A 24,469-nucleotide genomic window follows, 5' to 3' on the forward strand; every position below is an offset into this window, starting at 1 on the left:
TCCTGTTCTAGCTCAGACTGACCTTGATTCACTCTGTAGTGTCAGGGTGGCCTCAAACTCAGGGTAATGCTCCAACCCTAGCCTCTCAGGTTCTGGGATTAAAGGTATGTGCCACCATGCCTGGCAGGAGTGTCTCTTATAATACGCTATCCCAGTACTGTCACAGCATGCTCACACCTAGCTGCTGTGTTAAGGAGTGTCTCTTAAAGGCATTTTCACCATGGCAGTGAGCCTGTATCCTCTTTCCTTATCTCTCTGGATGATGAGACTTGATGGGCCATGTGAGTCTGAAAATCGTTGAATAAAGACCCTGAACTCAAATAGTATGTAAAAGCAGGACTGGAGAGATGGCTTAGCAGTTAAGTGCTTGCCTGTGAAGCCTAAGGACCCCGGGTCAAGGCTTGATTCCCCAGGACCCATATAAGCCAGATGCACAAGGTGATGCATGCATCTGGAGTTTGTTTGCAGTGGCTGAAGACCCTGGTGCGCCCATTCTCTATCTATCTGCCTCTTTCTCTTTCTCTCTCTCTCTGTCTGTTGCTCTCAAATAAATAAAAATAAACAAAAAACTTTCAAGTAGTCTGTAAAAGAAAAGAGCATTTGTTCTACAGAATCAGCCAGCATGTGGGGTCAACCATTCATACAAAATGGCGACCCTGAAAGGACCATGCAGGCTCCTTTTAAGCACAACTAGGGGAATTCCAGGCGGGCTAGGTAATCTTCTAACGTGATTGGCTAGGTAAGCAGCAATTACAGTTGTACATCTCTGATTGGTTGAGGTGAAAAGTGTGAAAAGGTTGTGAAAGGGACATGTCTGGGCATGTTTGGACACGTCATCAGGAACTGACTCAGACCCTGGGTGGCTATCTTCTCTGGCCACACGTGAGGGTCACTGTTGATTAACAGCCTGCCCTCTCCCAGAAGTCTTGCCTGCCTCTCTGGGAAACTGAAACTTAGGCCTAGTTAGGGTGGCACCTTACTGAAGCCTGTGATGGTGTCAGTTTGGTCCCTTCAGGTCACAACTAGGAAGGGATGGCCTTTAGAATTCATTTGTGCTTGTTTCTTTGAAGGCTTCATGTTCCATAGCATCCCTTCTATTTTAATGACTTTAGCCTATGTCCTCAAACTTTCTTTAGAATAGTTTTTGCATGATATTTACATAAATTCACCAAGTATGTCTGATATATATGTCTAATTATATAGTTGGGTGTTATGCAAAAATTTGTAAATAGCAAGATAACACAGAACCATTTTCTATGGTCTCTTCTGACAAGTTCTTGTGGTTATAAAGAAATCATGTCATTTTCTTTACTCTTAAGAAAGGAGGCTAACTTTTCTGGTGGAACTTGATATCTATTAAAATAAGATTTTCCACTGAGACCATGATTTCTTTAATAACACTGAAAAATTATGGTTGTCAAGACAAGGTGGTAGTGCATGTTCATAACCCCAGCAGTTAGTAGACAGAAGCAGGAGATTGGCAACTTCCAGGACAGCCTGGGCTACAGAGTGAGTTCCACTACAGCCTGGGGTAGAGTGAAACCCTATCGCAAAAACAAGTAACAAAATTAAACAAATGAACAAATCCATGGCATCTGCACACCCTCATTTAGTTTGTAGGGCTGTAGTTTTTGAACAACACTGAAAAGACTAAGTCCAATACCCTGGTTTTCAGATGGCAAAAGCTGAGTACACACAGTTTTACATGCAGTTTGTTTTAAGGCTCCAGTTGTTGGGTTTGGTGTTTAGCTAGTTTCTCTGAATTGAATCATTACTTCCTCAGGAAGTGAACAAAACTCAGGGGTCTCTGGAAGCTCCTGAAGGGTGTAAGCTACTAGAATCCTCCCTAAAGTTATGAGCAGTGACATCTGTCAAGTAGAAGAGAATCTCTGATTGGTTAAGTTGCTGCAAGTTATCCTGGGAGTTCCAGGGATGTGGCTTTTGTGTCTTCACCCTTGCTGGGGTGAGCTTCTCTGTGTTGTGGCTGCCTTTGAGTCATCCATGATGCATGTCACAGAAATAACATGAGAAAATATTACAACTACTTTAAAACATTAGTTATCAGATGCTAATATGTATGTTTCAGGCTACTTTTTTGCAATATGTATCATTGTATGAACTATTTGTACAAAACCAGGTATCTGTCATTTTGTTAAGTACATAAAGTCACAAAATGACATTTAGGCTGTGGGCTGGTGATGGTGTGTATCCCATAATCTTGGAGAGGAACACTACTTATTTCTAGCTACTGTATTTTGCCTAGGACCACCTGGGGAAAACACAAGCATGCTGAATGTGTGCATTTCACCTGTATTTTGAAAAAAATGCAACTATTTCCTCTGTACTTCTTTCAGTCTCTCATTCTTAATGGCATCTCTGTATTGAGACTGGCCTGATGGAAATAAGCTTTTTTTTTTTTTTTAAATGAATTCATAGTTCAATGAGAATGATTCAGTAGACCTTTGTTACTCAAGACTGTCTTACTATGTAGAATACGTATTCTAGTATCTCAACAAATCATTAACTTTTCTCACTTTACTATAGAATTTCCATTTTAGGAAATATTTTTTAATGTTTCATCCAACTCTCCATGTTGGCTCTGAATTCTTAAATGAAACCTTATACTTATTAATTAATTTATTTGAAAGAGACAGAGAGGGAGAGGCAGATACTAGGGATCAAACCTGGGTACTTCGGCTTTGCAAGCAAGTGCCTTAACTGCTAAGCCATCTTTCCAGCCCATACTTATGAATTTTGATATTTTTTCTCACCTTAATATCTGACATTTTAGTCATATGGTATAAGTACAAAATAATTTCACCTTATAACTTTTTCAAGCAATTCTTTTTTACATTTAAATGGAAAAATTTTACAATATTACACACTTCATATATCTCATGCTGTACTTAAAGTAGATGCATGGATCCTATGAAAATTATTCCACGGGAGATGATCAAATCTTCTAGAATTCACTTAGATTCAAGACTCTTGTGTGTGGAGAAATGTTACTGGTTACCTGAAGGACAGATGGCATCTTAGACTTGGACTCCTGTGGATCCCATCCTCAGGCATGTGTCTAACAATTCCCCTCTCATTCAAACCTTAGAATGGAATAGACCTGAATCTACTGTAACAGTTCTATTTTCCATTGCAACTTCTCACACTCAGAGAAAAAAAAAATGTGAATACCAAGGAAACCTTCAGGTGCTCTTCTCTATCACTCTTCTGCACACATGGGTTTCTCTCTCAACCCAGGGCTGCCATTTTCAGTAATCAAGCTCCAGGGATTTTCTGGTCTCTGTCGTCCCTCCTCCCCAGTTTCTTTATTTCTCCCTCTCTTTCTTTCTTTCTTTCTTTCTTTCTTTCTTTCTTTCTTTCTTTCTTTCTTTCTCTCTCTCTCTCTCATACACACACACAGACACACACACACACACACACACACACACACACACACACATGGGTCAGAGATGTGGATGGCCTGTGGCCAGCTTTTTATGTGGGTTCTGGACAAATGGAACTCGGCAATCTCGGTTCCTTCTCAGATCTTCACGCTTGAGTGGCAAGTGCTCTTAACTGCTGAGCCATCTCCCCAGCAGAGACAATTTCTTATAGTACACTAAAAGAATAGGTGAGAAATAATATACAAATGAGGTGGCATCAAACTACACAACAATGTAAACAACCAGTAGAGAAGAGGTGATCTATGAGGATGGGAGAATATATTTTCAATTCCCATATTGGGTAAATGGTTAATTTTCAAAAAATTTTAAGATTATTTTAATGTATTTAGTTACTAGAGAGAAAGCGACAGGGAAAGACAGACAAGCAGAGAAAGGCAGAGAGAGAATGGGCAGGCGAGCCAGGGCCTCCAGCCACTGCAAACCAATTCCAGACCCATTTGTCACCTCCTGCATGTGACTTTACCTGGTCCTGGGGAAATGAATCTGGCTCCTTAGGCCTCACAGGCAAGTGCCTTGACCACTAAACCAGCTCTCCAGTCCAAATTTTCAAGATTTTATTGAAAACATTTGAATTAAATTTTACTGATAACTTCCGGTTAAGATGGGAGCGTAGGTACCACACCAAAGCAGCCTAGGGGGGAAAAAGACCCAAAAAACTCAGCAAAATACACACTTTTACTAAAAAGTGAGGTGTATAGGAAATTGAAGCGGCAGCGGAGAAGTAGAAGAGTTATAGAGCATCCAGAGCCCGCACAGGCGGGAAAAGCGGCTCCGGCAGCTTGGCCAACCGCCGCAACCGCGGTGCAGCAGAAAACCGCCAGACTCGGCTCGAGCCGCAGGAAAAGCCAGGTGCGGGATTTTCTCCTCACACCGCGCTCTCCGCAACTCGGAAACGTGAGGGGAGAGCGGCAGCGAGCAACAGAGGAGCCGACTGCGAGGTAGAAGAACACGTGGAACAGCGAGACAACCAGAGCAGCCGCGGCTCCCTCCCCTCCCCCACCGCCTGAACCCAGCTCCAGCGAACAGAGCAGCGGCCCGGGACCCGGCCACGCCAACTTGGGCTGACAACGGGACCCAAGCAAGAGCAGAGTTCGGCAGCAACATCAGCGGCTCCAGCACCGGTACCAGCGGCCCCAGCAGCAGCGGACCCAGGAGCGGCAGCAGCGGCAGATCCCACAGCAGCAGCTTCAGGGGGAGCAGCGGCAGTGGACACAGCAGCAGCAGCTTCAGCAGCAGTGGTGGCTTCAGCAGTGGCAGCTACAGCAGCAGCAGCAGCAGAGGCAGCAGCAGCGGCTCAGTTTGCCCCATAGGAAAAGCAAGTGCCCAGCTCCAGAAATCAGAACAGCAGCCCGACGACCCAGGCAGCAACTTGACTGAGACCAAAATCACCCAAGGTAACTGGGATTGCACCAGGGAAGGGTCTCACTTGGTCACAAGCTGACTTGGATCCCTCAACAGACCAGAAATCTAAACCTCTTTGTTGATAGAGGATCTGGTCATTATAATAACTACTCTTGCATACATACTCGGGGCTGTTTTTGATTGAATGTGTACAGTGTTTAGTTAAATTTTAGAATCTACCTGTATTTTATTCCACTTAGCCTGCTTGAATACTCCTATAGCAGGGAAACTCAACCCCTAAGAACATCTTTGTAGATACTCTGAGAGTCTTAAGTGCCACACCTAATACCTTAAGGTCCTACCTGAAAATATATTACATCAAATCAATTGATACAGCTAAGAATACACAGCTAGCTAAATTTTACTGATAAACTACAACAGAGTATCTGATTTTTACCTAATATGTCCTTGGCAGGAAATGGGAATTTGAAGGGAAAACCACTTCTGACTGAATTCTATTACATGGATTAAGAAAATCAGATCTAGATGCGAAGCAAATTACCAACTATGTGGAGTTCCCCCAAACCATCCTGGCAACAACAGTTGTAGGAAAGTCAAGAATGAATTCAGACCCTCAACTGGCTTCTGAATGAAGCAGTGTGGCCTGCTGCTCTCCAAGTAGCAAGTAGCAAAGGACCCAATACTCCCTTCCCTTTTCATACGTGGAGAATAACACAGCTAATATTCACTGAGAGTTGTGCTAAAAAGATAGGCTGTTTATAAAATGATCAAGGGTTTTCTAAAATTTCCAAGAACCAAGACAGTGAACCAGTAGCTGTAAGCCAATACTCAGAATACTAGGGAAAACCTAATGCATAAATCTGGTACCATCTAGTAATTTTAAAAGGAGATCAATCACAGAACAGAGGGATACAGTGGGAAGAGTGAGTGACCAGGTGTTGCTGAAGGTGAGAGGGAATGGAGAAGCGGCGGGGCTGGCTCCATAACGGATAGGACCAGTATAATTTCCAGAGCATTCTGCAGAGGAAATCTAGCCACGCATGGTGACATGGGGTAAGATGCTTAGGGTTCAGTGCTCCACATCTACGTTTACTGCCGGGAATTCCAGGGCACAGCCTCGAACTAGAGCCGAACCAAGGGTTCTTTGTTAATTTGCTCACATCTATGTCTTCCGGGCCTGGAACAGAATGATGTCTATTTACAAGTAAAAGGGAGATTTGCCCACCGCCTGGTCACGTGACATGTGCCAACAACCCTGATCCCGCGGGTCCTTCCCCACACCCGCAGTGGCCCTGGAGGGTCCGGGGTAGCCCCGGGGGGGACAAAGCCCACTCGTCCTCCGAGCACAGCAGCTGGGGAGCCCGGATCTCCCACGAGCCAGGTCTCCACAGCGACATGGCAGGACCCGACCGGCGCGGGCCACACTCTACCGGAAGCCGCGCCTCCGGCCCGCACCCTCCTCCTCGTCCTCCTCCCCCTCGTGCTCCTCCCTCTCGTCCTCCTCCTCGCCCCGCTGCAGGAACCTCCACGGCGCGGCGGGAGGAGAATGCGCTCAGGACCGAGGCCTTCTCCCGCCGGCGCCTCCTCCGGAACCCTCTCGGCCTCCCCAGCTCAGTTCCCCACGGACATCGCAGGCGGGGCTTTCCCGGCCCCGCCCCCAGCCACGGCCTGGCCCCGCCCACCAGGTCGCTCCGCCCAATCGTGTGCTAGCTCCACCGTTCATCCCACCCACTCGGCCCCGCCCCGCCCCTGCGCTCCACCTATAATATCGTCCCGCCCACCCTAGGAAACCGGCTTCCTCTAGAGGCGCCTTTGCCCACTGGAGCCTCATCTGCAGGCGTGCCGTGAGCCCGCGCTCTCGCCCTCTGCGTGCCGGGCAGTGTGGACGGCGGCGAGACCTGGAGCGGTCAGCAGTGAGCCCGAGCGCTGCACGTGGAGCCCGCACAGCTCCGGCCTCTGCTTTCACCAGCGGTGTGGCCTCGAGTGCGTGGTCAGCGTCTCCGCCCTTTCCTTACTTAGCTGGGGCACAGTTCCTTGGCAAGCAAGAACTTTTCTGGAGCTAGTCTCACTCTCCCAGGGAGGCAGAGAGAGGTCGGGCCCATCCTGGGACATAAGAATTCAGGCTGCGGAGCAAACCCTCAGCCCTCTCCTTCCTGCTTCCCAGGAAATGGTAGCTAGGGCTGAGGTCAAGGTCAACCATAGAGGACCTTTTCTGCAGCCCCAGAGAGTTTCTAGTGATCTCTTCTGTTTACAGAATTCAAATCTTGGCTATGAAATGTGTGGGTGTGGATGTTCCCCATGGCGCATGGCGCTGAGGAGGCAGCCAAGCTCTGCCACTGGCAGCTCTCTTCACAGCCACTCCCTAATCTAGGGTGGGGCTCTGGCTGGAGTCAGAGCCCCTGGGACCGCCAGTTGCTGTGTCATTGTGACTTTAGAGGCGCTGACCTTGCGATGGGTCTATGAGGCCTACCTGCCCAGAATCAGGCGGCAGTGGCTCCCTTGCTGGCCTGGCAGTCAGAACCATGGCCAGAGTCAGGCCCCGAGGAGTCACCTAGGCTAGTGCCAAGCGCTCTGCTGTTGAGGTTTGTAGCTCCTCACATACCCTGGGCCTCCCCTTCTGACTGAGGCTTCTGAGTGCGAAAACCAGACTCAACAGTGGGGAGGTCACGACCACCCTCAGGGGCTGTTCTGGGGTTTTCTGAACCCAGTACCCAATCATTCTCACATTCAGGATTTAGGCTGGACTGCCTGGTAAGTTCCACCAGCGCGTGTGGTTGAGGACAGTCCCAAGCCAGTTAGAGTAGAACCATAAGAAGGTGGTGGAGATGCCTAGCATGGGTGGCCAGGGGACCCAGGGCTGCCCTGGATTCTGCAGTAGCCTCTTCCCTGAGGTGGGGGGAGTGGGTACCTACCAAGCTGGAAAGCCTTTCTGCAAAATGGAGGGCAGACATTGAGTGGCTGTGAGGGACCCAAGAGAGTACTGCTTCCTTGGTCACCCAGGACTAACAGCCCAAAGGCCCAGCAGTTGGAGCCCACCCTGGACCCCCAGTATCCTCTACTTTTTTTATCAGGTAGATGCAGGCAAAGCAGGCCCTTCTGGAACCTCTTTCCCTTCCCTGAAGATCAGGAGTGACAATAATGTGTTCTCCATCACCTTTCAGACCCTGCCTGTGGTCTCCCGCTCCATGCCCACCTTGGCAGCTCTTGTATTCTAGCCATGGCTGGGAGGGCCACAGCCTGACTCCTACCATGATGGAACCGAAATCCCCCAAGAAGTCTCCCCACACTAAGAAATGGATCAAGACTCAGAAGAGCTTCGCCAACAAGTACCCATTCAGGTACAAGATACCCAGACCCTTAAGACCGAGTTGTGCTGCCCTCTGAACTATTAGGGTCCCCAAGAACACTGAGGAGCTCAAGCTGGGAAGTCTCTCATCCACAAGGGCCCTTGAGAAACTCGTGCTGTGCAACAGCCTGGGGTCTCCCTCCCCCACCCTTGCCCCAGCCCAGCTACAGTCCAGGGTCTCTGTAGAGGTATCCATGAGCCACTGGGTTAGTCTTTGCAAAGCCCTCATTTCGGAGCCTGAAAGACAGAATGCTCCAGGTGAGGAGAGCTTTTGTGTGGCTGGTGGCTGCAGCACCTCACCACTCAAGGGCCTCGTAGAGTCTCCTGGCCGACGGAGCCCACCTCCGAGTCCCTGCAACCCTGGGAGGTCAGGAACAAGCCACTGGAGGAACAGCTCCCCCTACAGAAGAATCTGGTGCCAAGGAGGTCCATCCCATCCCCAGGGTAAGTTCCCTGGTCTGCCCTCAGTGGCCACAAACATGTGTCCCCATCATCACCATATATAGGGAGACCTCAGTCACCTCACAGATCCTCCCACGGACAGTGGACACATGGTGCCACATGCTTCCCCCAGAGGCACAGGAAGTGAGAGAATCCATCAGGCTGCAGCCCAGTGTGTACACAGGCATGTGGGCTAGCTGCTCCATCTTAGCGACTCCCAGGAACAGGTGTCGGGTGACCTCCTGACCCCCCAGTCCCGCCCCGGTGCTTCCACCACTTCCTCCTGCTTCAGTCAATCCTGGCATGGCTGGGGTCTTGAGACCAAGGGCACAGTCCTTCCTGACTGGCTCACAGCCATCCTTCAGTCTGGGTACCAGCTCTGCCCAGTCACCAGGATGTACACCCACTCCTCAGCACTCCTAGAGACGATACGGATGCACAAATGCACACACACGGGCATGTGCACCTCAGCCCCAGGCCTCGAACACCAGAATTCCAGGATTCCAATCCAGTTCTCCTAACAGACCTGAGGGGCTGAGCTGCTGAGTTTGGGCAGAGAGCTACTGAGACCCTGTATCTCAGTTTCCATTTGGGAAGTGGTCAGTAGTGACTGGAAGTCAAGTACAGTTGTGGTGGAGCAAGGGAAGGAGGCAAGACTGGCCCTACATGCCCTGAACCACGTCTGGGCAGGGTTTGGCCAAGGCCCCCATCACAGATGTAAGGGTACTGTTGCTCCACCCTGGGCATGGAGGGTATAGAGCCAAGGATGAGCCCCAGGCAGTTGGCAAAGGCTTCAGGGGACACGGAGGCTGTGGGCAACAGTGAGGTCTGGCTGAGGACCTCCCAGAGGTAGGGCAGCATTGAGGCTGGGCTTTGTCAAGAAATAAGCCCTCCCCAGCTGGAGGGGCAGGCAGGGCACAGGAGCTAGGAAAGAGTGGGGTTGGGAGACCCACCAGACCACAGCAATTGGGCAGGGTGCAAATGGAGAGACACCAATCCAGCTCTTGAACCCTCTTCCTGCCTCTTACTAGGAACCCATCCATGGAGGTCACACATGGGGCCCAAAGCTCTGAGAAGGAAGGGGAATGTATAGAAGAGGGAGAGAAACGGACCTTGGAGGAGATTCTTGGGGTGGGGGTGGGGCTGCACCTGCAAATGCCATATGTGGGAAGAGCGCAAGGTCCCGCCTAGAAGTCTTGAAGGGTGCTTTACCAGGGCAGGGCAGTCTCAGGTGGGGAGGTGGGGGGGGCAATCTTGGGTCGCAAGTGGTATCACAGGCAAATTGGCATGACAGGCACTGAAAGGCCACTCATGTAATGGGTGGGCATTGTGAGGTGCTTCCTGAACACCATGAACTGCAGAGAGGGTCAGGACAGGCCTGGCCAGGAGGAGATGATGTGGTAGGCCTCCCAGGTCTGACCCTGTCCAACTTCGGGACAGTTCTGGCTGCAACCAGTGGCTCTGTGTGGTTTCTGTAGGCTCAGGGCTTCAGATTTCGCTTCACCATCCAGCTATCGCCCACCACCCCGACCGTCACGCCCTCAGCATAACTTCTGGGAACTCAAGTTGCTGAGCATCCGCTTCCCCCACTTGATGCCCTCAGAAGCTGCCTGCTTCACAGGCCAGTATAGAGTGCTTCTGCACCAGTGAGGTGGCAAGGACTCTCTCCTGGAATGCTGCTGCCCCTCCACACATCTTGGAACAAGGAACTCCACTCTGCTACCGCACACTTTGCCATCTTTTTAAAAAGCCAAACCTGACTCAGTGGTCACAGTGGTAATAGGTGGGTGGGGGCCCTCTAGGCAGCAAGATCATTTTCAGTCTTGGCAGGCTGATGGGATTTTCTGATTGGTCCTCGCGGTTTGGATTTAATTTGCATAACCAATCAGGGTCCGCCTATGTCTATACAAAATCCCACACTCAGCTCCTCAAAACAGACTCCTCTGAACTCAGAAGAGAGAATATTCTTTAAGAACGAAAACCATTTCCTTACTGCTGGGAGAAGTGGGCCTGCCTTGGGGAAAGCCTCGTCCTGGATCCCTGGCTAAGAGTTTCCTGTGCCTACCTTGAAGGTAGACAACACCCACTAGTCCAGTCCTGAAGCAGACCTTCTGTCGGTTGGTCTCCCGTAGCCTAGCAAGGGCCTTTAGCTGTGTCACTCCACCAGACCCCTCTTGATGGCATCCTGAGGCCCGTCAGCTGCAGCTGTAACTGTCACCATTGCACCCTCGTGGTTGGCAATCCTGTCACCATTAATTTATCACTTAAGTTGTGCTCCTGTGTAAAAATAGTAAATCCTGGTTCCTTCACTCTTCCCTGTCCTGTCCATACTTGGGGTGGATAAACAAAGACACTTTTTCACTGTGGAGCAGGATGCCAGCAGGAGATCTAAGGGGTTTCCTCACCCTCTCCCATTCTACCAAGAGTGGGGTTAGAAAGTCCTCTTGAAGTCTTTGGGAGGGTAAACAAAATTGGGGCTAGTCAGATGAGCAAATGGCCCTATTTCCCCAGAAAGGGGAGGGGGAGAATAAGGATCCTTCTACGTTGCCCACGATTCAGTAGTCTTGTGCCCACAGAACAAATGGCCCAATAAACTGTAGGAACTCCAAAAGTGAGAAAGTAACAAAACATTTATTTCAAAAACACCGCTGCCCTAGCTCCTCAAGGTCCTGTAAACCCCACCGCCACATTGGACCCTGGGCTGTGCTGGCAAACTAGCAAACACGGCATCTTACAAGACTGAGACCAAATGTGGGACCAGAGCAGGGCCAGCCCCATGGGGAGGGGTGGTGGTCGTCCTGTGTGACTGGCAGAGTGGATGGCAGTTCATGCCAGCTCTTAAGCAGTGCTTACGACAGAGAGGGCTGTTCCCCAAGAATGGCTCTCCCTGCCTTGTCTATCCATGCCAGAGTAAGTGAAGGGGGAAGTCTCAGGGCAGGGCCACTGGCCACACTGAGCCAGCGCTAGCATTCTGTGTTTCTGTACCATGGACAGCTCCTGCCGCGCCGCAAAAAAAAAAAAAAAAAAAAAGTTACGGAGTTCTTGTCTGCCCAAGAGTTTTGGGGAGGTGCGTGCAACAGGCATCAAGACATGAGCAGAGACCTCCATACAGGTATATGACCACTGACTGTTTCCCGAAGAGGGTCCCATGAGTTGGGGCACCAGCATGTCCTTGGGTCTCTTCCAGACCCTCCAGGGACCCCTCTGGCCCTAATGCAGCCGCAGGTAGGAGGGGACGGAGTAGTTGAAGAGCAGGAAGTCCATCTTGTAGAGGTCGAAGAGGCGCCTCTGGTAGAAGGGGCTGATGTCCTGGAAGAGACGCTTGGCTTGTTCGCGCGCGGGGACGGCCTTGGGCCGCGGTGGCGGCGCGGGGAAGCGCAGGCCCGGAGCATCCACCAAGCCCAGCACGAAGGCCGCGTCCTCGGCCAGGGTCTCGAACTTGCCCACCACGTCGTAGCGCAGACGGCACGGGTGGCAGAGCGCGTGCGCGCGCTCCCAGTGCTCGTTGAAGGGCTCGAGGCGGCGCGTGCGCGGGTCCAGCAGGTAGGACAGGAACTCAGCGAAGCGCACGTCGTGGCCGCGGGCCAGCGCTTCGGGGTCAGCGTGCGGCCGCAGGCGGCGCACGATGCGCGTGCCGTAGCGCCGCTGGAAGGCCGCGCTGTAGGGCCGCGCGAACTTGTTGCGGTAGGCCGACGCCAGGCGCTCGAAGGGTTCGCGCACGAACAGGAAGGCCAGGTAGTTGCGCAGGCGCCGGTTGATCTCCGCCGGGTCGAAGTCGGCCAGCGAGCGCAGGAGGCCCGGCGCGTGAGCCTCGTGCGCGGGGATGGCGCGGGGGTCTCCGCGCGCGCGGCCACCCAGCGCCAGCAGCACGCGCTTCCAGTTGGTGCAGGCCACCTTGGGCACGTAGCAGTACAGCAGCTCGTGCGCGTCGTCCACCAGCACGTGCCGCAGGTCCTCGGGCCGCAGCAAGCGCTGCCGGCGCGTGTGGCGGCTGCAGGCCCCGCGCAGCAGGTCGCGTCGCTGCTGGTGCACCTCTGCCAACGCCGAGCGCGGACCCTGCAGGAGACAGGGGAGGGAAGGAGCGCACAGGCGCGCCGGTCACAGCTCTGGCCCCCGCGTCCGAGCGCCCCGGTGAACCTCCCACCCCCAGCTCCGTTGCTGCCCTGATGCGATGTGTTCCAGGTACTCCGACGGGGCCACCTGGACTCGAATCCCCGCCCTGGACTGGCTGGTGGCTTAGGGTTCGCAGTAGACTTGAATTTGGGGGAAAAAGAGGGAGGGTGTGCGCTAGATACTGCGTGGGCGCTCGGAAAAGTAGTGAATGAACTGTGACCAGGGCAAAGTACGACAGATAGATAGGGTGACCAGAGTACGCTCCATGCCCAGAAGTCACAAATTGATCTGTTCACTGCTGGAAAAAAGCCAGACGCCGCACCACGGCAATGACTTCATTTAATTCCATAGAGTCTCTAAGTGCACTTACTAGCAGGATATAAGGAGTGTTATGTGGTGTTGGTTAAGAATAATAATAATTAATTCTGTTTCTATGAATGAGCACATTGCTGTGGGGCTTGCTTGATTTTTCCCCCCCTCTAGGAAAGGAGAGCTGTAACATTGACTAATGTTAAGGATTCCACTTCCTGTGTTGACAGGGACACTAGTAGGGCTGAAAGTCCGAATACTCTGGACCTACACTAGGACTAGAACACTAGAGGGCGCCATTGCCACCTGCTGCTGCTCCCACAGCCTAGGCCAGCTCACAGCTGCCAAACAAGTAAAGCTATCAAGTTCGTTTGCAGAGGCTGGAGGCCCTGGCGCGCCCATTCTCTCTCTCTCCCTCTATCTGTCTTTCTCTGTGTGTCTATCACTCTCAAATAAATAAATAAAAAATTTAAAAAAAAAGACCAACACCCGAAGCACTTCCCCCTGCCCACCCTCCATTGCTATCTGACTTCACGTGGGTATTGGGGAATCAAAGCCTGGGTCGTTAGGCTTTGCAGGCAAGCGCCTTAACCGCTGAGCCGTCTCTCCAGCCCCTATGCAGACTTCTTAACAAGAGGGAGTTTTGGTTGGCACATTTTAAATTCATGTGGGCCAGTGGTTGTCTGAGGCCTGGGGAAGGAAAAAGGAAAATAATGGCTAGTGCAGGCATGATCCCTGTTATTATGCAAGTGTTCTGGGATTACAAAGTGGCGATACTGCAAGACCTTGTAAATTATGAAAACCACTGAGATAGATTTTATGCTGAGTTATTTCTTAGAAATGATAAAACCTCCGAGGCCATCATAGAGGCTGGTAGAGAGAGCCCCAGGCCTGTTCATGCACAAGATGGTTGGACATCTGTGCTATGGATATATTTAGGTTTCCTACGCTGTTGAAATATCTCATGGGAGCCCAGAGTCCATTAAGTGGGAGAAGAAAAGCAAAAGTGCAGAACCCAGCTTGACACCTGGTTTCAAGAGGGTAGGGAAGGAGACAGAAAGGGTTTCAGAAAGGATGCGTGGGTGGGACACTCTTCCTTTAGAAGCAAGTGCTGATGTAGTCACAGAATCCGTGGGCTGGGACTCGCTTCAGAGCAACCCCAGGATGGAGGGAGAGGGGTGCAATGTGGGGTTCCTGTGCTAGTCAGCCCCAATGAGTGCTAAGCAACAAGTTGAAGCAGAGAGAGACAGACAGGCAGAGACACAGGCAAAATGCGCACCTGAAGGTGTCTCCCCACCTGCGAACAGATGACAGTGTCTCACCTGACAGGCTGCCATGCGTGGGTGGGCACACAGAGCTACACTGCCTGGCACCAGGTCTGTGCTTGTCAGCACAACCATTCCTATTACTGTCACTTCACCCGCCACAAACGCAAGGCCTCCTAAGTCTTGATCTCAATTATCCAACTGGGTTCTCGAGCTGCCTCTGAAGCCTGCAGAGCTAGGGAAAGTTGGGGCCCTCCCGAGAGCCTGGCCTCCCTTCTACTTGCTGTGAAACCCAGCACCAGCCAGATACCCTTTCTGAACCAGGGCTCTCCTACCTGTAACCCAAAGGTGCACCCCAGCTCAGAACCTACACAACCCCATCTTGACCAGCAGCTCGAGGGAGTCTTCTGACCCTGCCATTTCTGCTTAAAACCTACTGGTCCTACTGCCCTTGCCACACAGTGGGGCTGAGGAATGCTGCCTGCCTGCTAGGCTCCTCATACACCTCTCTGCCCTCTGCTCTCTGCCAGGCTGTTGACCTCGCTGTTCCTCTGCCATGGGCACTTGCCTCTCCCTCTTCAGACCTCACTGCAAACCCCTTTCTCAGAGGCCTCTTGGAGACCTCCTTGCAGTGCCCAGTGTCATTCAGAGCAAGGCTCAGCTGCATGTTAGTGCAGTCCAGGTTGGATGGCATCCCTCCTGCTCTAAGCACAAAAGCATGAGCTGCATACAGTAGGTACTCAATACATGCTTTCTGGGTAAGTGCTCTTCTGGGTGTGGGCCAGGGACAGGGCTCCTAGAAGCATGCAAATCAGGCCCTGACTTAGAAAAGCATGATGTTGGGCCTGTTTTTTGTTTTTTTTTTGTAACTTTACATTGGTGTGAACTTGCATTCAGGAAGAGCAACTCTGAGTTTCATATTTGGACCCATTCTTTTCTAAAATATTTATTTATGCATTTGAGAGAGGGGAGCGAGAGAGAGAATGAATGGTCACACCTCCTGACACTGCAAACAAACTCCACATACATTTGCCACTTCGTACATCTGGCTTTATGTGGGTGCTGGGGAATCGAACCCAGGCCATTAGGTTTTACAAGTGCCTTCAACTACTAAGCCCTCTCTCCCAGTCCCTGGAATTTGAACCTTTTCTTAAGGTGGTGATACTTCATATGGATCCTTTGTACCTCCCCAAAACAAGCAGGGCAGGACAATGAGTCACGAGCCCTGCCCTTCTCAGCCCATGATCTTGAGGTGAGCAGTGACACCCTGCAGTGTGCTGTGTGGCTGAGCTGTGGTGTTCAGGGTATCAGGAGTATTAAATGTGTTTGGACTTTGGACAATTTAAACTTACGATAGGTTTCTTGAGACATAACAGCATCCTGAGTCAAGGAACATCTGTGCCTGCGTGTGTGTGAGCATGTTGAAGGCTGTGTGTGGTCACAGAAGGGCCACTTGGTCCATCTGCTGAGAGATGACGAGGAGGAGGCTCCCTGCACGTTAACCTGTGCAACATATGCTGAACTTTGGGGACTAGCATGACATCCGTCTCCTCGCTGGTCTGTGGGCCCTGAGTCAGATTCAGGCTTGTTTCTCTCTTGTGTTTACAGTGCACAGAACAGGACAGATACTGAGTGTGGCCCCAGGCTGCTGTGGGAGGGATGGTGGGTGAGAGAGCTGGGAAGCCCCCTGGCAACCTACCTGCTCCAGGTCACGCAGCAGCTGCAGGGGACTCTTCCTCACTCCTCCAAGCCAGCTGGAGCCCAGGGCCTTGTTTTGAAATGCTGTGGGCACAAGGAGAGGTGTAATGTCACTACTGCCACCAGGTGAGGCTGAGCCAGCCGTGAACAGGGTGGGGCTTGGCCGAGCTATCTAGGGCACATCTGACCCACCTGTGGGACTCAGTTTCCCTCCTGTGACCTCCCTGCCTCACAGGGACTTGGTAGAGTGGCAGGGGGGATGCTAGCAGAGCCCTTGGGGTCATTCCCACCCCCACGTCATGCTCTCCAACACTGGAGGTGGAAGGCAGAGGCAACACAAGGGAAGGAGCCCACCGGCCCTCTGGGAAAGGCCTGACTACCCCGCTCCACCTGCCTCAGGCTGACAGGCACCTGCCCACCCTTCCCCCACTCCCAGGACTGGGGTGTGGATAACCAGAAAGGGCTGGAAGGTGACACAACCAGACTGCAAGATCTCAGAGCGAGGACACGCAGGTTAGAGGACATGCTGTGGGCACACGTGGAATCCTGTATGTACCCCACAGTGCTTAAATGCAGCTTTGCCTGTCACTGGAAGAGGGGCAGGAATGCTCTGTGTCTCCAGGTACATATTTCTGATTCCCTAAGACTATAGAACTGTCCCCACATACCTGGCCACGTGTGTCCCTGGAATGAGCTGGGAGTCCTGTGACCAAGGCCTGTGCAAGGGTCTGAGGCCTAGAAGGCTCAGGGCCTGCTTATGATGCCTTGGGGTCACCGATGGGCCCCACACTTGAATTTCCTCTCTATAGACTTCACCCTCCGGGCCCTGGCTGTCTTCCCTGTAGAGCTCCACTGTCATAGAGTGAGCTGTCCAGGGAGGGCAGCGCTCAGGGGTGGCCCCAGTGGGTCTGGAGGCTGCCATGAGCTAAGTACAGCAACTTCCACCACAAGCTAAGCTGGGCGGAACCACTTCCTACCAGGTAGGAAGCAGGTTCCTCCCTCCATCCTGAAGAAGTGACGAGGTCTCCTCAGGCTGCAGTGGGTTTGTGTGCAGGGGACAGTGGAGCAGCCTGCAAGGACCATGCCACAGCCAGTTCCCCTGGGCCCTGCTCTGAGGTGCCTAGCCTTCCAGACGCCACCACTTCCCCGACGCCTCCCATTTCCCAACCAGACCACAGCTGCTGGACCCGGAAGGCCAACGAGAAGAGAGTGAGAGGGGATGGCACCAGAGAGGGCTCAGAATAGCTGTGGTCACTGATTACAGGGCTGGGCCGCCTCCACTCTGCCAGCATAGAGCCCAAGGCCCGAGGCCGGGCATGGTCAGGCTGGCCTCGGAGAGGAACAAGGAGGAATAGGTCAACCAGAAGGGGCTCCTCGAGGACCACTGGGTCCAGTGCACTGGAGGCTGCTGGGCTGGCTGCATATGGGGCCACACGAACCCTACTCCTAGTCCCCTGCCTATCTGGCCTGTTCCCAGCTTTAGCCCCTTGAGGAGCTCCAGCCCCCTCCCTCCCATCCCGCCTGTCTTTCAGCATGGACACTAGGACAGACGGGCCAGCGAGGGGGAGCAATGGGAGGACCACAGCTGGGAGAAAGAAGGGCAGAGGCACAGAGCCAAGGGACAGCGGCATTTCTGGAGGAGCCCAGAGCAGGATCGAAGGGGTGGAAACAGGCCTGGTGTCTAGCAGGGCCAGGCCATGCAAGCGGTCCGTGCAGCTGTCTCTCCAGCACAGGCTACCAGTGTGGACCAGCAGAGACCTAGGTGCCCAGCCTTGTGCCAGGCTTAGCTCCTCTGCAGGGTGGATGGAGCCCCCAAGAGAAAGTGCCACTGGCCACCAGAGGGAGCTTTGCTGGGGTCCTGTTGAGGCCCTGGGAGTCCAGGAGTGGGTGACAGGATACACTGTACTATGCTCTGTGCCCATTGATCTGTACCCTCTGCGCAGGCGGGAACTATTCCTGTCTCCTTTGTCAGATGGAGAAACTGAGGGTCAGGAGGCCAAGAAACTCCAAGGCCTAAGCTGGCTGGCTGTAAGGCTGTAAGACCCGGGCCCAGGTGCCAGTGTCTGCACGACTAATGCCCACACTCCTGCCTGTGGCTCCCTTGCTTGTCCCACACAACATGGATCTGTGGGTCCTCAGAGCCCAGGAGCTCAGTTTTGCTGAAAAGGCAGCTCCAGCTGAGGACAGGAGGGCACTCACAGTCACGTATGGGCAGGCCACAGCGGAGCACCCACAGACACTACATGGTCCCTTCCCAGTCACAGTGTCTGGTGGAATTCCACAGAGAAGCCCCACGTAATGACAGCCATGGTCCTTGGCCCTCACCCCCACCAGAGGAAGCCCCAGGCCCCACAGTGGGCGAGTTCCAGCTTGAGAGCAGATTGCGACAGGCAGCTGGGTTCTGGTTAATGAGTTCTCACCCTCCAGTGTTGCAAGACATCCTGCAGGAGCACGGGGGGCGGGGGGGGGAGGCAGGCCAGAGCCATCGGGTCTGCCGGGCCCACTCTTCCTGAGGGGCTCTCAGGGGAGTCCTGTGTTCCAGCACTGGGGCCATTCTTTCCTGTGATAAGGCCACCAGGAGGAACACATGGGGGAAAAGCACTTCACTTTGGAACAAAAGATTTTCCCTCTTCTCTTGAATCTCTCCGTTCAGGGTTTCACAAGCCATCTGTGAGGGAACCTTGGTCTGATGGGCCTTCTTCACCCCACCTCCCTCCTCTGTGACTATCGGCTCCCCACCCTGCCCCCGCAGCCACCATCAGCTCTCTAGGACAGTCACCTATTTCTACTCCTCTCACCCGGGCCACCTCAGAACACATGCAGCAGCCTGGCCTTGTGGCTCGTATCTGTCATCCCACCTACTTGGGAGGCTGAGGCAGGAGGGTCACAAGTTCAAGGCCAGCCTGGACTACATAGTGAGCTCCAGGTCAGTTTGAACAGCTAGAGAGCCCCTGTCTCAAGAAGGTTAAAAGGGGGTATATATGTGCTCGCTTCGGCAGCACATATACTAAAATTGGAACGATACAGAGAAGATTAGCATGGGCCCTGCGCAAGGATGACACGCAAATTCGTGAAGCGTTCCATATTTTTTAGAAAGGGGGGGGCATATATAGCTGGGTGGTAAAGCACTACCTATTACCAGTGAAGCCTTAGGTTCAAGTCTGTATACTGCAAATCAAACAAACAAACAAACAAACAAACACATACCAGTAACAGGTGGCTTCCCTCCAGCTTGGCTGAGTTTAGTTCCTCTTCAGGGCCACTCCTGCACACCTCTGCCCTTGCTCGTCACTAACCTGGCTCTTACCAAGATGGCCTTTCTTCCCACCACAGAGCCTTTGCACGAGCTGTTCCCACTGCCTTGGATGCTTCTCCAGGAACCTTGCCTGGGTAGCTGCTTCTCACTGACCAGATTTTCGCTCATGTAACAGAACGCATTTCCAGCCAGTCTAACTCAGCCTCCTTTTAATTTCTTCCCAGCACTTACTGACACTATCTGACTTGGGAGTGGGCTAATCTCTCTGGAAGGTCGGTTCTATAAGGAAAGGGATTGTTTGGTTTCTCTGGGACTCATGCCTTGTGCAGAGTTGAGAGCTATGTATTTGGACAGACTTTCCCAAGCCCTACCTGCCACTCAAGTCTATTCAAAATTAGACTCCAACTGACAGGTTTCCTTCCCATCGCCCTTTTCAAGAACCAAGAGCACCTGCCCAACACGTTGCCAACAGGCCATTTTATTTACTCCTCTGTGTTTTGTCTGTGGTATTCCCTCTGCCTATTATTTTATTTTCTCAGTTTCTGATATAAATTCCTATACACCCTTCAAGGTCTGACCCAAATACCTTTGCTCTACAAAGTGTGTGTGTGGGGGGGGGGATTTACAAGGGTAGCAAGGGACCCTGGCAATACATTGAAGCTGCCACGGGGCTCCTGGGGGGAGCAGGCTGGGACAGCAGTCTTGGGCAGCTCCCCCACTTACCAGATGTCCTCTTTCCCTGACCCTGAGGCTCTCGGACTTAAATCCTGCCCCATACTTGGCTTAAACCTGCCCTCAGTTGCTTCCCCTGCAAAGTGGAACTGCCAAGTCCTACCGTGGTGAGCTGACCAACCTGCCAGCAGGTTCAAGCTCTGTGAGGCACCTGAGTTCTCCTGCAGAGGCACCCCCATGGCGAGCCTCCTATTGCTGACCAGCCTGGCATTCAGACTAAGTGCTGTGACACTCTTCTGTTCTCCTGTGCTGGAGAGACATGTGACCCAGGCCTGGCCAATCAACGTATCTCCCTATTCCAGATGTGACTAGATGGGTCAAGGGAGGGAAGACCTGGGGAGACCTGGGGTTTCCATGTTCAATGCAAGCTTCACAAGGGTCCTTGCTGTTTCCCAACTTGCTAACAGGACAGGCTTGGCACTAGCGGACACAGAAGATACACAGCTTGAGGTGTTCCGGACAAAGGGAACCCAGAAGCCAGGTCCAAACAGAGATGTCAAGAGGAAAAGGCAGAAGGGGGCCCCCCAGGGTGTCAGTGGAGCCACCACAGGGACCCAGGGGCCAGGGTGCCATGTAGGGGACAGTGGTGTCTTAACTGTCTCACCTTCCCTGTGCCCCTTTCTCTCCTAGCCCTGGGCTGTGGGACAGAGGTTGGATCCTGAGTGACTATCCCACTGGCCAGAGGTCTCTGAGTTTTTGGGGCTTCTGGAGCACAAATGTGACCAGCATCCATTCATGTCCCCCTTGCCCAGCACACAGTGATGTACACCTCATGCTTTAGAGTGGGAAGAGACAGGGATCTCTCACCTAGGTTGGGATTCTCCTGGGTGCTGAGGCCTCACAGTCCACAGACCACACCCACAATCTGCTTCCAACCCAAGCATGGCTGTAGAGACAGGGACATGGATGGAAAGCCCCCTGAGGCCTCAGGCAGTGGGAGTCCCAGCAGCAGAACCGGCTTTTGCTGATGTCCTGTGGCCCGCTGTGAGCATGCCTGTCTTCTGAGGTGGGAGCCAGTTTGGGTGGGCTGGAGTTATTCAACTCTCACTTGCTCAATGCTGTCTGCAAAGCTGCCAATGCAAACTCACCAGGGACAGGTCTTGAGTGGCTACCACAGAGAGACTGGGAGGCAGGGAGGGCAGCCCAAGGGAGCTCAGACCCTAGGGCTGGGGAAACAGAAGCAAGGTCATCCAGGCCAGATAGTGTGAGGCCAGCCTGCAAGGTGACAGGCTCATAACCAGGCATCAACAGAGCCCAGGTGATGTACACAGGACAACACAAGTCCCCTCTCAGACATTTCTCTCCCACCCCCTTTCCTGTACCAGGTGTCCTTCCCAGGTTTTACAGGAAAGGAGGGGCCCACAGATATGATGACCCCTGTTCTGTCAGACCTGGCTGGAGGAAGAGACAGGAGAGAGGTGTCCCAGGAGACATGCAGACACACTGAGGCCACCCAGACAAATGTTCTGTGCCCAGACAGTTGGAAATCTTCTTACCCTGCAGTGGGGGCTAAGCCCCAAGGGGACTGAGCCACTATGGCCCCAGACTGGGTAAACATTTGTCTACTGAATGACTGGGTGGACAGAGACTGTGCAGCCACAGACACTGGGGCCACACCTCAGTCTGGGCCAGGGGACACTGCTTAGCTGGACATGAGGAACACCCACATACAGCACAGCCCGCTGAGGGACAGGGCCATAGTGGGTGGTGAGAGGAATTGTGGCCCCTGCTGGGGGACTTTGGAGGTGTCTGGACTGACAGGTTGTGTCTGGGCTTGACATTGTTGATTGTCAGGGTGAGTGAGCAGAGAGGCCTGGTGAGAACTGCGAAGGCCTCCCCAGCTCTGCGCATCTGGACCCCAGCCAAGTCCCGGCATCCAGCCCAGGGGCCCAGAAGGGAGCCTAGGACACCCCTGGGGACCACAGTCAGCACGGTGAAGAGGCTGGGGACAAAGCACTGTTTGTCTACTGTCACGTTCAAGCTCGCCCTCCCAGAAGCCCCGTAAGGATGGACTCAACACCCCATTTCATAGGTGGGACTGGTGAGGCTGTGGGAGAGGCAGAAGTCCATCTAGCCGGTGAGGCTTGCAGGCCTTCAATCCACTTACCTCTCCACTGGGGTTCTCTAAGGGTACTACCAGCCCTGCAGGCAACCACCTTGTGTCCTAGGTCACCCCAACCCATGGCCCCATTGTCCCTGTCCACCCTGGAGTGTGGGTTCTTTGGAGGTGAGCAGACCACACACACACACACACACACACACACACAGAGAGAGAGAGAGAGAGAGAGAGAGAGAGAGAGAGAGGGAGGGAGGGAGAGAGAGAGAGATAAGGAGAGATAGTCCCACTGCCTGGTCACCTGACTTCAGATGCATTATGAAATGGGTCGGAGAGATTGAGGAAACTTGAGCAAAATCAGAGTGGGACTAGCCACATGCCTGGTCAGAACTGGTCAGGTACATGGCCCTGACCCCCCTCACCCCCGCCCTCCTGGTGGGTGCTACCCAGTGCAGACTTCGGATTCCAGCGGGGCCTTGGAGCACAGTGCCCAGTGCACATGGACAACTCGGGTAGGAGTTTTAACAACTCCCAGCGGGCCTCGACCCCTTACATGGTGGGATTTCCAGGGATCAGGGAGTGGACTGTCCAAACGTCTTCAACAAGCACCAACAGCATCAGGTCCCAGGAATGGTCACTTCTCCCTGGTGATGTGTGGGGAGGGCCCGTGGAGGACCCTCGCCTGCCACTACGCCCCTGCCCTGGAGGAGTCCTGCTGGCCGGGTCGCGGGGACACTGGCCTGGGCGGGCGCCTCGGGCCACCGCGCACTCACCGGAACGCAGGGCGCGCGGCGCGGTGCACAGGAGCAGGAGAGCGGCGCCCAGACACGCGGCCACCGACACGCGTCGCCGCCAGCAGCAGCGCCTACCCATGCTGAGCCTTGCGCCAGCGGGCCGGTGACAGTTTACCCCCTCGGCCTGGGGTGAGGAAGCGGGTCCCGGGACCCGCCCCGCCCCCGCCCAGTCTCGGGCTTAGGACCCGCCCCTCCGCGCCCTTGGGGGAAGGGTGCGCGCCAGGGCCCGGCTGTGGGCAAGGAGGCACAGCTCTGGATCCCAGCCTGTTACCAACCAGCAAGCTGAATACAAATGGTGAGGAGCAGCTCTCCAGAACGGGCAGTGCAAGCCTTCGGTGCCCCAGGCCTAGGAGCTGACCTGGCTGGGGGTGGGGGGCAGCTACTGTAAGGTGGTGTCCGCCCACACCGTGCTCCAGCACCCTGGGCCCCTCTGCCCCCGACAGCACGGCAGTTCCCTGGAACCTCAGTTTCCCATCTGTGGCTCTCACAGACTTCTATCTCTCCAGCCCTCTTTCTTGCCTTCACCCTACTTCTTTTTAAAAAATATTTTTTGTTTTTATTTTTTATCTATTTATTTGACAGCAACACACAGACAAAGAGGCAGATAGAAATAGAATGGGCGCGCCAGGGCCTCCAGCCACTGCAAAGGAACTCCAGACGCCTAGGCCCCCTTGTGCATCTGGTTAACGTGGGTCTTGGGCAAACGAGCCTCGAACCAGGGTCCTTAGGCTTCACAGGCAAGCGCTTAACCGCTAAGCCATCTCCCCAGCCCCTTCTTTTTCTTTTCGCTGCCATTGGCGGTTCTGCAGCCCAGCAGCCTTGGAAGGCACTCTCTATCCGCTCCTGCCCTTACACTGCAGCACAGGAGCGCATACTGAGTCAGTAAAGATGCGGGACAGCCTGCTCAGATAGCCAAAAAGGGGGTGCGGTACGGTGTCATGCAATTGAAGGACTGTCTGTAATAATCTTGGCACAAGTTGTTCATGCTTACCCTGTGGGGGAAGTGCGCCCCCTCTGGCCTGGGTGAAAATGATGGCGGAGTCACCTAGGGTTCACCTCTGTGTTATGGCAATAATAATAATAATAATAATAATAATAATAATAATAATAATAATCCGGGCTGGAGAGACAGCTTAGCGGTTAAGGCGCTTGCCTGAGAAGCCTAAGGACCCACGTTTGATTCCCCAGGACCCACGTAAGCCAGATGCACAAGGTAGCACAGCTCACTCACTGTGGTAGCTGGAGCCACCCACGTGGCAGCTCTGGCTGGCAGGCAGTGGTCCAGGTGTTCTGGCTCAAACTTCACCCATGATGAGCTATGCAATGTCGGCAGCCCCCTCACTGACCTCTCTGACCTCAGTTTCCTCCTCTGTGAAATGGGACGCACACCCCTGAGGGCTGATGTGGGGTGAACCACCTGGCGTGCTGTGCTCAGAAGCTTACCTGTGTGGGGCTCTGGTGGCTTACCCTCCTGCTCTGCTCTGAGCTTAGGGTCTTGTCTTCTTTCTGTCCCTGCAGCAGGGACAGTTGTCCTCATCCACCTTCATAGATAGGATGAGGCAAAGACCACAGGACTAGCCAGGAGTAGTCACAGCCCAAGACCACTGTGGCTCTGGTTGTCCCTTCCTGGCTGTGG

The 24,469-nt window shown here is 53.4% G+C and overlaps 2 protein-coding genes and 1 non-coding gene across 4 annotated transcripts; 2 read left to right on the forward strand and 1 right to left on the reverse strand.

Annotated features, from left to right (window-relative positions):
* Positions 1-6,643: 6,643 nt before the first annotated feature.
* On the forward strand, positions 6,644-10,822 carry C6H3orf22 (chromosome 6 C3orf22 homolog). 2 transcript variants are annotated; one of them, XM_045153627.1, is made up of 4 exons: positions 6,644-6,806; positions 7,985-8,161; positions 8,488-8,613; positions 10,089-10,822. In XM_045153627.1, the coding sequence occupies exons 2-4, from the start codon at positions 8,073-8,075 to the stop codon at positions 10,258-10,260; spliced, it is 387 nt and encodes a 128-aa protein (XP_045009562.1). In that variant the 5' UTR covers positions 6,644-6,806; positions 7,985-8,072; the 3' UTR covers positions 10,261-10,822. The 2 variants fall into 2 exon arrangements, with proteins under 2 accessions (XP_045009562.1, XP_045009563.1); XM_045153628.1 differs by lacking the exon at positions 6,644-6,806 and having other exon boundaries at positions 7,991-8,161; positions 8,462-8,613.
* Positions 10,823-11,820: 998 nt separating this feature from the next.
* Positions 11,821-22,912, reverse strand: Chst13 (carbohydrate sulfotransferase 13). The gene is made up of 3 exons (XM_004671676.2): positions 22,813-22,912; positions 15,997-16,079; positions 11,821-12,666 (listed from the first exon to the last, which is right to left on the reverse strand). Exons 1-3 carry the CDS (start codon positions 22,910-22,912, stop codon positions 11,821-11,823), a joined length of 1,029 nt encoding a protein of 342 aa, XP_004671733.1.
* On the forward strand, positions 18,979-19,085 carry LOC123461790. The gene has a single exon (XR_006637855.1). It is a non-coding gene; the product is annotated as a U6 spliceosomal RNA (small nuclear RNA).
* Positions 22,913-24,469: the final 1,557 nt, after the last annotated feature.

This window comes from Jaculus jaculus, chromosome 6 (genome assembly GCF_020740685.1).
Source record: "Jaculus jaculus isolate mJacJac1 chromosome 6, mJacJac1.mat.Y.cur, whole genome shotgun sequence".
In the NCBI taxonomy this organism is placed as follows: Eukaryota; Metazoa; Chordata; class Mammalia; order Rodentia; family Dipodidae; genus Jaculus; species Jaculus jaculus.